This window comes from Grampus griseus (assembly GCF_964374135.1).
Source record: "Grampus griseus genome assembly, chromosome: 20".
NCBI lineage: Eukaryota > Metazoa > Chordata > Mammalia > Artiodactyla > Delphinidae > Grampus > Grampus griseus.
Genome location: NC_139014.1, coordinates 54631061 through 54645507, shown reverse-complemented (window position 1 = coordinate 54645507; position 14447 = coordinate 54631061). Strand labels below are relative to the sequence as shown.

The following is a 14447-nucleotide window of genomic DNA, read 5'->3' as shown; positions in this document are numbered from 1 at the left end:
TGTAGCTTTTCCTAATTTCCTTACTTTAATGGCACCTGGGGATGCTGTTGCAATCATCTGATTTTAAGTCTTAGCCACCAAACTATGAGCTCCTCCAGGGCAAAGACTATAACTTTTTCGTCTATCACATGGGTTGAATGAATTCAATATTGCATTTTCTCTGAAGTTAGTTTTTCATTTACAACTTCCTTGGCATGAAAACTCAAAATCACAAAACACAAAGTAACCAGGAAACTCCTAGAACATTATTTATGGAAAAGTATAAAGAGAAAGGAACTCAAACAAAAGATAACAGTCCTTGGGACTTCCCTAGTGGTGCAGTGGTTAAGAATCCGCCTGCCAATGCAGGGGACACGGGTTCGAGCCCTGGTCCGGGAAGATCCCACATGCTGCGGAGCAACTAAGCCCGTGTGCCACAACTACTGAGCCCATGTGCTGCAACTACTGAAGCCCGTGCACCTAGAGCCCGTGCTCCGCAACAAGAGAAGCCACCGCAATGAGAAGCCTGTGCACAGCAACGAAGAGTAGCCCCCGCTCACCACAACTAGAGAAAGCCTGTGCACAGCAACAAAGACCCAATGCAGCCAAAAATAAATAAATAAAATAAATAAGCAAAAGATAACAGTCCTATGTGACTAGTAATAGTGATTAACATTCATGGTTTCAACTTGTCTCATGGTTTATTGGCAGGTTATTTATTTTATACTTCTTTAGCCAAAGTTGTGTAAGAGCACCTTTGCATTCAATCTGTTGTGAGGTGGGATCAGTGGGCTCTCTCATTATTTACTTCAGTTTTTGAAAAGGGAAAAAGTGTCTCACAGCATTTCAGGTATATTTCTCATGGTCAAATGTTGATATAACTGAGCAATTTTAACTTCCAAGAACCCTATCTTCTCACAGTAATAAAAAAAATACAGTAATCAAAAACTCTTACCTTTTTGTCTTTTTAAAGAAAAGATGGCAAATAGTATTATTATAGTTTCATAGCCTATTGATGTATTCTGTCTTCAGAGGGTAATTTTGGGAAATATATTGTTAAAGGCCCTGCATCTGAATGCTGCAAGACTCTTCCTTTTCTGTGAGTATCTAATGTCTTACTCTCATTTCCCTTCTGCCTGGCCAAGGCAGAATAAAACAAGTAGAGCCACAATATTTAGTCTAAGAATCCCCCCAAAACTGTTTCAAGATCTCATTCTCATTCCTCTATCTTAACTGATATGGCTTAACTGATCTATCAAACTCTCTCATAATTGGCATCAAAAACTTTGCTACATCAAAAACAGATTTTGATAATCTTGAACAGCTTCAAATAATTTTCCAGGAGTGAAAGTATCTGACCATTTTTGAAAAGAATTCTAAAACTTTCTACATAATTTAGATAAACTAACCAAGCAACTTCTTCGTGTTGGCCTGAGAAGGCTGCCCCATGTCCAAACTCATGGATTTCCTGGCTCGGGGACTGGTCTGGCCCGCAGGTGGATAGCTGGCTGCGAGGTACCCTTCAGAACCTTTGGGAGAGGACCATGGCTGATTCTCCTTTAGTGTCCTGAGAGAGTAAAACAATTGAGAAGAATCAATAAACATGATGACAAATACAACCACTGCTGGCCCTTCTAATTGGCTACTATATTTCCCAATGGCAGCGGTCAAGTAATTTTAAAACTGTACTTTAAAGCTCGCTCTTTAGGGTACAAACTCTTAATCTATCCCCAGGAAGTAACCACTTTCTTGCCATGACATCTTATACACAGTAGGTACTCAACAAATGCTCAACTGAACTGTACTGCATTGATTTTTTTAATCAGGGAGAATCAAGTCTAAATAAGCAATTGTATCCCTGGTTTAAAAACCAAGGGGGAACACAGTCAAACTCCCTTTCTCCTTTTCATAACAAAAAAGGGCATATCTCAAAGAAATATAATCATAGGAATGACTGAAGAGTAAGACTACTGAAAGCCAAGTATGCCTGGAAAGCTTTTGCATACATTGTTAACATCTCAGCTGGAAACTGCTGAGGGCTTTTTATCAAAAAGTGGGATGTTGATAAATTTAATGATATAAGCACTACAAATACAAGATTATTTTCCCATGTTCAACACTGTACCTAAAACTTAAAGGTATCTTTGTTTAACAGAAAATATAAAAAAACTCCAAATGATGCTATTTTCATGTAATTTCTCTATGTTTTAGTGAAAAATATACCACTCAAAGCAACATACAACAGGATATAATTTGATTATCTTAACATCTAAATCTTTACTATAGAAAACTTTTTAGTAACTTTAGTGTGATATGAGTAAATACAATAAATATGTTGGCATGTGTATCTTTTTACAGATCTGTATAGCTTAGTTTTCTATCATTAAGCATGTAATGTTGCTTATATTTCACATTAGGTTTTCCTAGGCCTTTTCCTAGGAATCTGATACTTTCAAGATCATCTCTTTTCATTATTCAATTGATTTGTGCTTAAAAAGAGGCAAACCAATGTTAACTAATTAGCACAATTAGAAGAACTTTCCTTCAACTAACACACATAAAATAGTGTACATTTATAAAATGCGTTTTGATTTACACACTCTTCCTAGGTTATCTTTAGAGTCCCTCCTATACTACCTTCTGGATTACTCTGCCCGCTTGCCTCCATTGGCATGGAATACTGAAACCTGATTGTAATTATGTAATTGTGGGAGAAGAAGTCCATTTACCTATAGCTAGGGTCACCGTGATGAATGGGATATGTATCCATAGGAATATTTTCCATTGAAATATCAGTAAGAAGAAGAGACTTTCTATGTTTTAGGCTACAGCGACTTCGAACCTCCTCAGACACTGTAAGTAAAGCTAAAAGGAAAAAGAAGGAAGATTTTAAAATTTAATAAATCACAAGTGTGACTTACATTAGGTTATACTTCTTGCAACCTCCTGAAGAGAATAATAGCTATTAAACATGAGAGTATGAAGTTTAAGGATATAAAACACTTAGGACAGACTTGTTTATGTTAAAGCGTTTACAGTCTGTTTTGGAAGACTGCATGTAAACATGAAACTTACAAAAGAGTCAAATAGCACCTTATATTAGTCAAGTGCTTTAATAAACACTGGACCTCAACAAACACAAAATGTAGGCAGGGCAGGACTATAAGGTCCATTTCTTAGATAAAGAAAAATACTCTGAAATGTTAACTGATTTGCCCAAGGTCAAATAATTCAAACAAAAAAGTTGCCACACACTGAAGTCTGCTAAACTGGGAATCAGCACTTTCCAACAAACAACGATGTTCAAGAACTGTGTTATACATAAGTGCTAAGTGTTGTTGAGAGGAGAATCACAAATCAGGTAAGAGCAGATAGGGATGGTATAATGGAATGGTGGGGATGGGCAGACAGTCTAGGTAAAACAAAGGGCATCAGAAATGAATATTAAAGAAGCATAAAGGCACTTCGAGGAGATGGCAAGTAGATTAGCTTAAAATAGCCCATCCATTTGGAGAGGTAATAAAAAATGAGGCCTATGAAATTGGAGAAAGAGGACAGAATCAGGAGGGCTGCTTAAGGGCCCAGGATGCTAGGCTGAGGCTTTTAGATTTTATGACAGACAACAGGGAGCCACGTGGTGTCTTGAACCAAAGATGACTAAGGGAACACAGTTCACATATTAATGCAAATTCTTTTATAAGGAAAAATGTTTTGGCAAAACTTTCCAAATTTTGACCAACATCACAGGACTGAACTGTGAGCTCTTTACCCTGCCAAGCAACCAGCGGAAGGACCCAGAGGTGTCTGTACCTTTTTCATGGTCCTTAGATATAACTGTGGTAAGATTAATTTTGTCTACTTTGTGTTTTTACCTGCCAAGTAAGCCACGCTCTGTGTATTCACCTCAAATTTGTCACAATTTCTATGTTTATTAACCAGAGTTAGTAGTGTATGCAAAATTCTGACTGTTCTTGCAACAATGGCAGGTGAAGGATGCCTGTATCCTACAAAAAAAACAAACAAACAAGAAGTTAATTCATTCTTTCAACAAGTATCTGTTGAATTCTTATTCTGTGACTAGCAACTTTGCAAGGAAAGGAAGTATGTAAGGGGAATAGCCATTTGGGAAGGTAAAATATATACATATGTTAATAGTTAATTAATTACATATAGGATTAAGCACCAAAAATGTATAGAATAGAATAATGTTCCCTGGAACTCAAAGGTACCTCAGGGAGAGGAAAATTAGAAGATGATGGTGTTTTCAGATCTTCTATTCCCTAAAGCAGCACAAGGAATTTTTAAAAACCTATTTAGTATAGTTTGCCTTAAGATATGCTTTGAAAATAGGGTTCTATCACTTAAATTTTTTTTCTTTTTTTTTGCCGTACGCGGGCCTCTCACTGTTGTGGCCTCTCCCGTTGCGGAGCACAGGCTCCGGACGCGCGGGCTCAGTGGCCATGGCTCAAGGCCCAGCCGCTCCGCGGCATGTGGGATCCTCCCAGACCGGGGCACGAACCCGTGTCCCCTGCATCGGCAGGCGGACTCTCAACCACTGCGCCACCAGGGAAGCCCTTAAATTTTTTTTTAATTAAAGAAAAAAGCCTTATGATATAGGGAGTATAAGCTCTCAGAGCCCAAAGAATCCGGTTGATTAGAGGGTAAGCTTGATCTCTGGACAACTTTTAATCACTAATGCTACTCCATTTAAAATAGGGGATTTGTACATTGAAATTATTTGGTATTCTTTTAGAAATACAGAATAAACAAGCATTTTATCAGCCTAGTTGCAATCCATCTTCTTGGTATCCTGTAGTAAATGTAATATCTTTTGAGCAATGCCTATTCACTTTAGAGATTAAAACTGTCAATATTTTTTGCAGAAATTTCATAAGGTGGTGAAATCATATGTATACATTCACAATGGTAGGTGTATATATATATATTTGCTTAAAAACTGGAGGAACCTCTATGATCCCTCAAGCTTAACAATCATTTAAATTGATACAAAACTGCAGATTCAAGCTCTAGTTTGAGTCTCTAATTTTGGCCAAATCTAAAGCCAGCAACTCATGCCGGCTCCTTATCCCAGGCCATACTTTACACTGTTTTTGCTTCTGACTCACCCCATTTGCTGTTCCTGTTAACTGCAGTCTTGGGTCATGACTGCCCCACATTGATAAACCAAAACTAACACTCAGCGAAGTCACCAGTAGGGAGTAAAGTCAGGTGAGGGAGTGAACAAGCTGGCTCTGAGGAGGAGCTGGAGGTCGCTGCTGTAAGCAGTACAGAAATGCGGAGGTGGGAGGATGGGGCACCAGAAGGGTGAGGGTCTATGGTATGTGATAATCGGACTGATCAACAGTAAATTAGTAACAAGTTAAGAAAATCTGTGGTCAAATCTCTAACATAACATTTTCTAACATGAGTTACTCAAATAACATTTATTGATTTGCAGTCTATCTTATTTTGATAATCAAAAAGATACTTATCAATAAGTAGCATTAATTGATAAAACGGCTATTAGAAAGTACTTAGAAATTTTATAAGAATCAACTCCTTTGCTTTTTAAAGGAAATTTGATATGTGATGTGGAAATTAGGCTCTATTGAAATATATACTGAACAAAACATAACTCAGTAAGACATACACTTGCATTTCAAGCACTCAATCATTTCAGTTACTTCTGGCTTCTCAACACCATTTCATAAAAATATTCTGACATAAGGCTTCTCTACCTTTTAAGAGGTGTCCAACCAGTGCGAAGTTAAAGTTAGAGTTGAAATTGAGTCCAACAAAATGATCCATTTGTTTGCAGTGCCATTCCAGAGGATTCCGGATCGCCATGAATACTTCCTCTGGACTCTATTAAAAAATAATCATGAGATGGTTGACGGGGTCCACACAGGAAGGATCACTTATTGGTTTTTGTTTGTGTTCAACAGCTGTGACAAGGTAAATACTCCTTTCAGGTTGAGAGAAATTATTTTCAGGTGACTACAGAAAACCACAGAACATTTAAGGTACTGCAAATAAATTCGTGCAAGATAGTTAAGCATACAAATAATAAGGTGATGGAAGATAAAACAGCTTTGATTTACAATGCAAAGTCAGTGACTGTCAGTTCATATCCTGGTGACTTTTTAAAAACTAAAATTATTGTTATTTTCAATAAGACGATGCACTGAACTGTAGCTGGCACTTCGTGTACTATGATGACTGGAAATTCAACAGAATGAAGAGAGTTCATATTTACTGAGCGCCTGCTGTATAAAGTGTTAGATACATTATTGTATTGAAACCTTAAAGCAATTCTATGTAATAGGTATTAGCTCTACTTTACAGATTGACAGATTCATTCATTCATTCTTTTACTTATCAAATACTCATTATATGTTTTGATGTGCCAGGCATGGTTCTAGGCTCTGCAAGTAAGTCAGTGAACTAAACAGACAAAAACTACTCGCCCTCGTGGATGTGACATTCTAGTGTGGGAAAACAAGGAAGTTGAAACTCAAAAATACTGTGTAACTTGACCTCTAAATTAAGATTTTTTAAAAATTGGGGTATAGTTGCTTTACAGTGTTTTAGTTTCTGCTGTACAAGGAAGTGAATCAGCTATATGTATACATATATCCCCTCCCTCTTGGACCTCCCCACCCCCACCCCCAACCCCACCCATCTATGTTGAAACAGAGCACGGAGCTGAGGTTCCTGCACTATACAGCAGGTTCCCACCAGCTATCGGTTTTACATATGGCAGTGCACATACGTCAATGTTTCCTAAAGTGTGGTACCAGGAATACCTGCTTTAAAGTCACTGATGATGCTTGTTTAAAGGTGGAAAGTACTGCGTTCCATCTCAGAAACATGAGAGGTGATAAGGACCGGGAATTTGCATTTTTAAAAAAAGAAGCCCTGTGATTTCCTTATGCACAGAGATTTTTTTAAAGCAAAAACTGAAGGTATTTAGGGTCATGTTCAGGTCTGTCTAGATTTCTATCTCAAAGAAAGAAAAGCATGAGTCTATAAAATAAGTGTAGAGAGATGTTTCGAGCATTTTTTATAATAGAAAAGATGACAAACAAATCAAATGTTCATTAATGGGCAAATGGTTGAATAAACTGTGCTTCATGCATACTGTAAAATACTCTGCAGCCATGAGAAAGAATTATACACACACATACAAATGTATATATATACACACACATTTATGTGTGTGTGCATATATACATGCTTAGAAAGATGTTCACTTTATGTTGTCAAATAAAAAAGCAAATTGCAGAATATCATAAATATTACATAAAGTATTAACCTACTATATGTTCAATTTATATATGTATTTTCAGCTTTATTGAGGTATAACTGACAAATAAAATTGTAAGATATTTAAAGTGTGCAATGTGATGATTTGAACGATGAATATATACCCTTTCACATACATGTTGTGAAAGGATTCCCCGCATTAAGTTAATAAACACATCCATCACCTCACATATTCATATCCCATCCCCCTTTTTGGTGAGAACATTTAAGTTCTATTCTCTTAGCAAATTTCAATTATACACTACAGTGTTATCAACTACAGTCACCAGGTTATACAACAGATTCTCAGACCTTATTCATCGTTCATTCTGGTGACTTTTAACAGGCTTTATTATCTCTGATTCCTAGTATCCTGGGGCACTGGAGGCAATATTAGCTTCTGCTAATGGGCTATTCTGGCAATGAAAATGCCAAGGCAGATATTCCTAGACAAACACTTCACTTACGACTATTCTTATATTCACAGAAATGGCCAATAGCTAGCTATCTCTCTGACCACCACTGTCCCAAGACCACCCCAGAAAACGGCAATGGGGATTAGGAAAGAGAGGTTCTAGTCCCACATCAGATGTACAAACACGAACAAGTTACTTGACTTCTTTGTTCTTTTCTATCTTGTAAAATGGAGGTCTGACTGATAAACTTCAAGGTAGCTTCTACCTCTATAATTTTGTTTCCATACTTCCCAGAGCCCCAGCTGTTCTGGGTCTACATAAGACTGAACAAATAATTTTTAGATGAGGTACCTTCACACTTAAAACCATGCTCTGGTTCTGTTTCTTTCTACCCACAAGCTCTGTTAATTTAATTTCAAGCAAATCTCTTGTTATATACACACATCTATCTTAAAATTCCTCTCTTTTCTCCTAGACTCGTCCCATTTTTTTTCTCCAAAGACAAAAGGAATACAATTTCTTACTGTTATATTCCTTCCACTATCCTCTGTGAACCAAAATCCAACCTCAATCAAGGCTGATAAATGTTAAGAGGGGTGGTGATGGTATGTTTTAAAGTGGGATTAAGCAAACAAAAAACTAGTACAATTAAGTATCCAAAAGCTTCCTTTAGACTCTCCAAATTCCTTATCTGCTTCTAATTATACCTATTTTCCATTAAGTACCATAATTCAATAAAAGTAAGCTAATTTTCAGATTATTTCTTTGTGAAGTGAAATGGGGGTGGGGAAGGCTAACCTTTACCTTTGGGTTATGAAATTACAACTGAGTGTACAGTGCATTGGACAGCATAGGGCCTAGCATGGTAGCTATTATTATTACTATTTTTATACCTATTCTGTTTACTAATATTGAGCAAATACTGTTTTCTGCTATTTTTATATTAAAAACATGCAAAGTTTAAGCAGTTTTTATGAGCTGGTAAGGAACTATACTCATAATAAGTTTCATTACAGAAATTCATATTTAAGTTATGGACCTCTTCTGATTTTAAAAGATAACAACAAGAAAAGAGGGAGGAGCTCTAATGTGCTTGGCATTTAGGAATACCAAGTGGAAGCTTATTCACCTTGTCATTGAATATCCGGAGACTGTCTAAGGTGTGCAGGTTTTGTTCCAGAAGTGCGGTGCCTGCTGAATACAAGTTGACTTCATCGAGCTGCAGCACGGCCACAGCTACCCAAAAGAGGGCTTTATGCAGAGGGGAGTCCTGGCAAGGGAGACGCACTACAGGTTAGCAAGATGAACCACAAGCAGCCTCATCAAAACACACTGCAGTACAAAACAGATCATGTTATCCCACAAATTATGCATGTTTTCTCTTCTGGATAAGGTAAATATATCAGTAAGTTCTTCCTCTATTCCATGTGTGTAACTAAAGACACTGTTACCAGGCTGAGAACCTTGGCATCTCCTTTGATTGCTCCGTATTCTTGGATTCTAAAACCTGGTCACCAAGTTTTGTTGATGCTTCCAAAGTAGTCCCTTTCGTGCCTGTTTATTGCTAATAACACTGTGCCATGCCAACCTTCTTTATTCTAAATGCAGATTCTTTCTGCCTCCAGTTTCTCCCTGCTCCAATCCACTGTGCACACGACCGCCAGAATGACCTTCACCCTCACAGTGAAGACGAGAGAACCATTTTGTATACGTTAGGATTAGAATGTTTGTAGAACATATGACTCAATACCAGGAATATACAAGTATTTATTTCTCAGTAATCTCTCTGAAATCTGGCATATCTTTGTACTCAATTCACAGAATACAACTTCAGAGTTGGAAGATAATACTACGCCATCATCTAGTCCATTTTACTCATTTTATCAATGTGGAAACATGATGTCCAGATGTTAAATGATCTGCTTGAGGTCACAAAGCTGAGATGATCTCAGACCACCCTAAAACAGTGGCTAGTATCATCTTACTCCTTTTAAACATTACCTTCATTTAGCACCCAAACTTTTGATTATCAGGTATACTTTACCCAGCTTTACATTTCTTCACGATAATGGTCACCAATTAATATATCATGCATTTTAATTACTTTGTTTATTAGCTAGCCACTCCTCAACTTCCACATTCACCCTAGAATGAAAGTTCCACGAAGGCAGATCATTTTATTGGCTTTGTTCAGTTATATATCTCTAGTACCTAAAACAGTACTTGGGACATAGCAGATGCCCAATTATTACTTACTGGATAAAAGAATTAAGAATATATACCCATCTGTCCTTTAGCACTGATGAGACAACACACAAGCATTTGAGAACGTACTGCCCATACTTATTCTTCCTCTAACGTAAATACTTCAAACAACTAAATCTTAAGGCAGGAAGTTCTACTTTAACTATATCTCTTTCTTTGTAACTTCTCAATCCATCTTATTTTCTGAATTCTGAAAGAAAATAACATTTAACACTGATACCCAAAATGAATGCACTCATTTTCTACACAGTAATTACCTTATTAAGAAGTGGTTGTAACTTGGTTAGTGCTATTACTGTAGCTTCTATCAGAACTTGACTGTTGTAAGTATCAGGTCCTTTTAAGCAACTCTCAAGCGCCTTTTAGGGAAACACAATTCTTTATTTTACTTTCATTGAAATAAAACATTAACTCCTAAACTGAATCTCAGAATTATTTCAGGAACAATTCCTTATTTAATAAGTGTGAGAATTATTTCCAGTGCTATGGTGATTTTGGTAGCTAGCTCAAAGCACATTTGGGTTCTTATTTTAAAATATTTCTATATTATATTCTAATATAAGAAATCAGGCATTATTATAGGTAATTACAAATTATATAATTTTATATAAGGCTAGTCTTACCATCTAGTTAAATGCTTATAATAAAATGTTAAGAGTATCTTCTACCAAAAGAAATACTTAATTTTCTTTTTAAGATATGTTCTCTAGAGAGAGGTTTCTTCACTTCAAAGAATTACAATAAAAAAGTAATCAAAACCCATTTTTTAAAGATTCAATAAGCAACATACAAGATATTTTATGAAATTCAAATTTCAATGTCCCTTAGAAAAATTCAAGATATACTTTACAACTTGGGAGCAAGCAATAGCTGGGAGGAGAGGAGGAGGTACCTTGCTGAGGATCCGGATAATCTGCTTTATCTGCCCATGAGACACCCGTTTGCTGATACAGCCGAAGACAACAAGGGCTCTAGGTTGCAGGGATGGATTATACTGGAACGCAAATCTGCAATTTAAAGATCCAAAGAGCTTATGAAAACCTCTGTGTTTATATATATTAAATAATTAATTAAAATATTGATTATGCAATAGTATCTATCGTTTCAACAGTACACATACTTTTGCAACTTAAATTTATTTGGGACATACCTTTGAGCTAGTTCTGTCCACTGGTCCAGCCACTTGCATGTTGGAATATCTCTCATACATGCCTAAAAAAAAGATACTCCGAATATATTTATGTATATAAATGTTTATAGAAACATTAAAAAATGTTTATTATAATGGCACTAAACAAGTGACATATATATTACCAATAAACACATTCCATGGGAGTGTTTTTATTTAAGCATTAAATGCAAAACAGCAGAATAAACCAGTATTTCTTCTATACAGTACCACTGGATTTTTAAAAATGAGCTTAGTTTCTTATCATTTTGCCTTCTATACCTCCATGATCTCCAACAAAGCTTCTGTGACTGTTTCCAAGGATGTCAAAGCAAAAGTCTCCCTCTCATAGGAGCCAGGAGAGAATGACCTGTCCCGGTAGCTGGAGCGGAAGGCAATGACAGCAGCTGACTTGACTTTGCTAATGCCAAACAGCAGGTAAAATTTGGGTAATGAGAACTCTGTCAAACTGAGTCTCAAAACTTGCTTGGTCTCTTCTGTAAAAGAAAAAAGGAACAAGTAAAGACTTTAAAGATACTATTTTTTTAATTCTAAAGTGCCATGTTTCATTTTGAATTTAGATAATTTGAATATCATATCAAAATTACATAACAATGCGCCCTAAACCAACCCTCTGGATGCGTGAGCGTAATGCTCATTACTTAACTCCCTTTATGTACAAATTTGTGCTAGTAAAGCAACACTGTCAACCAGTGCTGAGCCTTTAGCTTATGTGATAACTACTAGAGTCTACATGACAAACGTGCACAGAATATCTTCGCCATGGCTTGAGATGGAATGCAAGTAATTCATTCTTTTTCTTTTTGATTTGATTATATTTCGTATCATTAACATAGGCTTGATTAAGCAGCTTGGTATTAAGGTACCGTAATAAATAATAAGGTAATCTATGCCAGTCAAGTGGTGTAAAATGGAGAAAGGAACTGGTGAAACACAAATGGCTTTCCTGGAACTTACCACTAAAATGAAGCTGAGAACAAGTACACAGAGAGTGAATGATATTAATGACCAATCCATGTGTGGAAGCTCTAAGGGAGAGCGGCCCTGTGGCTACTAAGAAAGTAACGACATGGAAGAGGTAGGGGAGATGAGCTGCCACATCCAGGGAATTGTTGAAGGACAGCATCAGCATGTAGCGGGCTAGAATAGCAATATCGTCCCACATAAGATGTTGCTCTAAAGTAGGAGTTGGAGATAAGCATGTCTTGTCAATTATTTTGCACATCCTTCCAATAACCTGTAAAGAAGCAGAATTTTAAAAAACATGGGAGTTAAAAAGTTTTATCACAAAAAATTTCAGTTTAAAATGACTCGTTATAAAACAAAAGACCTCCTGAGAATAAAAATAGACACATCAAGCCATAGCCCAGAAGGCAAAGGAAAAGGGATTACCTTGCTTGAAACCAATTTCACATTTCCAGAAGCCAAAGCTACAGCAGTATCTGCCATCACCTCAGCTTTTATTGATCCCAAGCCACCCGTTGCACTGGTTTTGATGAAACTGTCTAGGACAACATCAAGGAGGTCTGTAATCTAGTGGAAGAGGAAAAGATAACTTATGTTTTAGCCATTCTGCCAACTTAATTTTTAACTTAAAAATAGTTCAAGGAGTAGCCCAATCAACATGAAAATTCTATGTTACCTGAGGCCTCCAAAATACTAGGCTTTATTTAGAGACCTGTCAATAAATATAATTTATCATAAAATATCCAGGAAAGGATGAGAATATTCCCTCAATTCCTTCAGAGACTGGCATTCAAAAATTTAAAACCTCTACATATATTATTTTCACTCTTTTTTTTTTTTTTTACTATTTTATTTAATTAATTAATTTATTTGGCTGTGTTGGGTCTTCGCTGCTGCGCACGGGCAGGCTTTCTCTAGTTGCGGTGAGCGGGGGCCACTCCTCGTTGCAGTGTGCGGGCTTCTCATTGCGGTGGCTTCTCTTGTTGCAGAGCACGGCATCTAGGTGCGCAGGCTCAGTAGTTGTGGTGCACAGGCTTAGCTGCTCCACGGCATGTGGGATCTTCCCAGACCAGGGATCGAACCCGTGTCCCCTGCATTGGCAGGCGGATTCTTAACCACTGCGCCACCAGGGAAGTCCTATTTTCACTCACTCTTAAAGCACCTCTGTTCTCTTCTAAGACAGTATGTACGAGCAGTATAAAGTACAATTATTTTAAAATACAGGAATGACATCAAGTACTGAGATGTTTTGTAGAGCTACAAAAATGGCTCCAAGGTCATTTAAAATTATTTGGAGGATTCACAGCATTGAGTAAGGGTATCGCCTCCTTCAATGATTATCTTGAAGAAATGGTAGCATAAATCTTGTCAGATAAAAAATAGTTACATTATACTATTTTAATATTGGCATTCTTATGCTGGTACTATAAGTGAGAGCAGGTGGCCCAAATAACATCATTAGCAAACATTTACTAACACCTATGGTATATAGGGTACTAGAATCCACTCTAATGCACTATTTATTAAAAACAACATCAGATTTTTACAGTTAAATTCTACATGCGGCCATCCCTTGGTATCCTTGGAGACTAGTTCCAGGACTCCCTGCAGATACCAAATTCCCGGGATGCTCAAGTCCCTTACATAAAAAATGGCATAGTACAGTTGGCCCTCAGCACCTGTGGCTTCTACACACTGAGAATTCTGTGGGATGACTGTAATTATGCCATGGAGGAGAGTGCTAAAATAATTAGTGTTTCTCTGGCTCTGAGACATGCATTAGACTTGAACAATTCTGAAGCAGATCAAGAATTAGATGGGTGTCTGCATGCTTTTTGAAAGAGGGGACTGTCTTTTATACAGCTATATCCCTAGCTTAGTGCTTTGTACAACGTGGGTATCAGATAAATATCTCCACCAAGGAGGTACTAGATAAATATTTGAGCAAACTCAATACCTGCCCAAGGCTCCCCCATATTTTTGCTTGAATAGATGGATACATCTGTTTCTCGTTTATAGTCATTGTTATCAGCTTATCAAGAATCGCAGTAACTCTTTGTCTTTTGGCATCATCATTGTGCTTACAAAAACGTACTAGATTTGACAGCCACGGAGTCATGTATTCCAAACAAAGGTGTTTCAATTCAATACCTGGGGGAAAAAATACACTATTAGCACAGATGGTCCATGAAAATTACATCAACAATTATTTTAAAATAAAAGATTGGGGGAAAAACGGTAAAAGATAAAGACCATTACCTAGAATCAGACCTGGAGAAAAGAGACTTGGCAAATATATGACTGAAGATAGAGATGAAGAAAGAGAG

The 14447-nt window shown here is 37.0% G+C and overlaps 1 protein-coding gene across 6 annotated transcripts in view; it reads right to left on the bottom strand.

Moving 5' to 3' along the window:
• The window catches only part of NF1 (neurofibromin 1), a 248699-nt gene that overhangs the window by 19111 nt on the left and 215141 nt on the right, over positions 1-14447 (bottom strand). For all 6 annotated transcript variants that reach the window (XM_082678058.1, XM_082678063.1, XM_082678062.1 and 3 more), the window contains 12 exons: positions 14078-14271; positions 12547-12687; positions 12112-12391; positions 11416-11630; positions 11116-11177; positions 10858-10972; positions 10223-10324; positions 8830-8970; positions 5718-5844; positions 3852-3983; positions 2709-2844; positions 1389-1546 (listed from right to left, as the gene is read on the bottom strand). In XM_082678058.1, the coding sequence (XP_082534184.1) occupies positions 1389-1546; positions 2709-2844; positions 3852-3983; positions 5718-5844; positions 8830-8970; positions 10223-10324; positions 10858-10972; positions 11116-11177; positions 11416-11630; positions 12112-12391; positions 12547-12687; positions 14078-14271 (1803 nt within the window). The remainder of the gene's footprint in view (positions 1-1388; positions 1547-2708; positions 2845-3851; positions 3984-5717; positions 5845-8829; positions 8971-10222; positions 10325-10857; positions 10973-11115; positions 11178-11415; positions 11631-12111; positions 12392-12546; positions 12688-14077; positions 14272-14447) is intronic.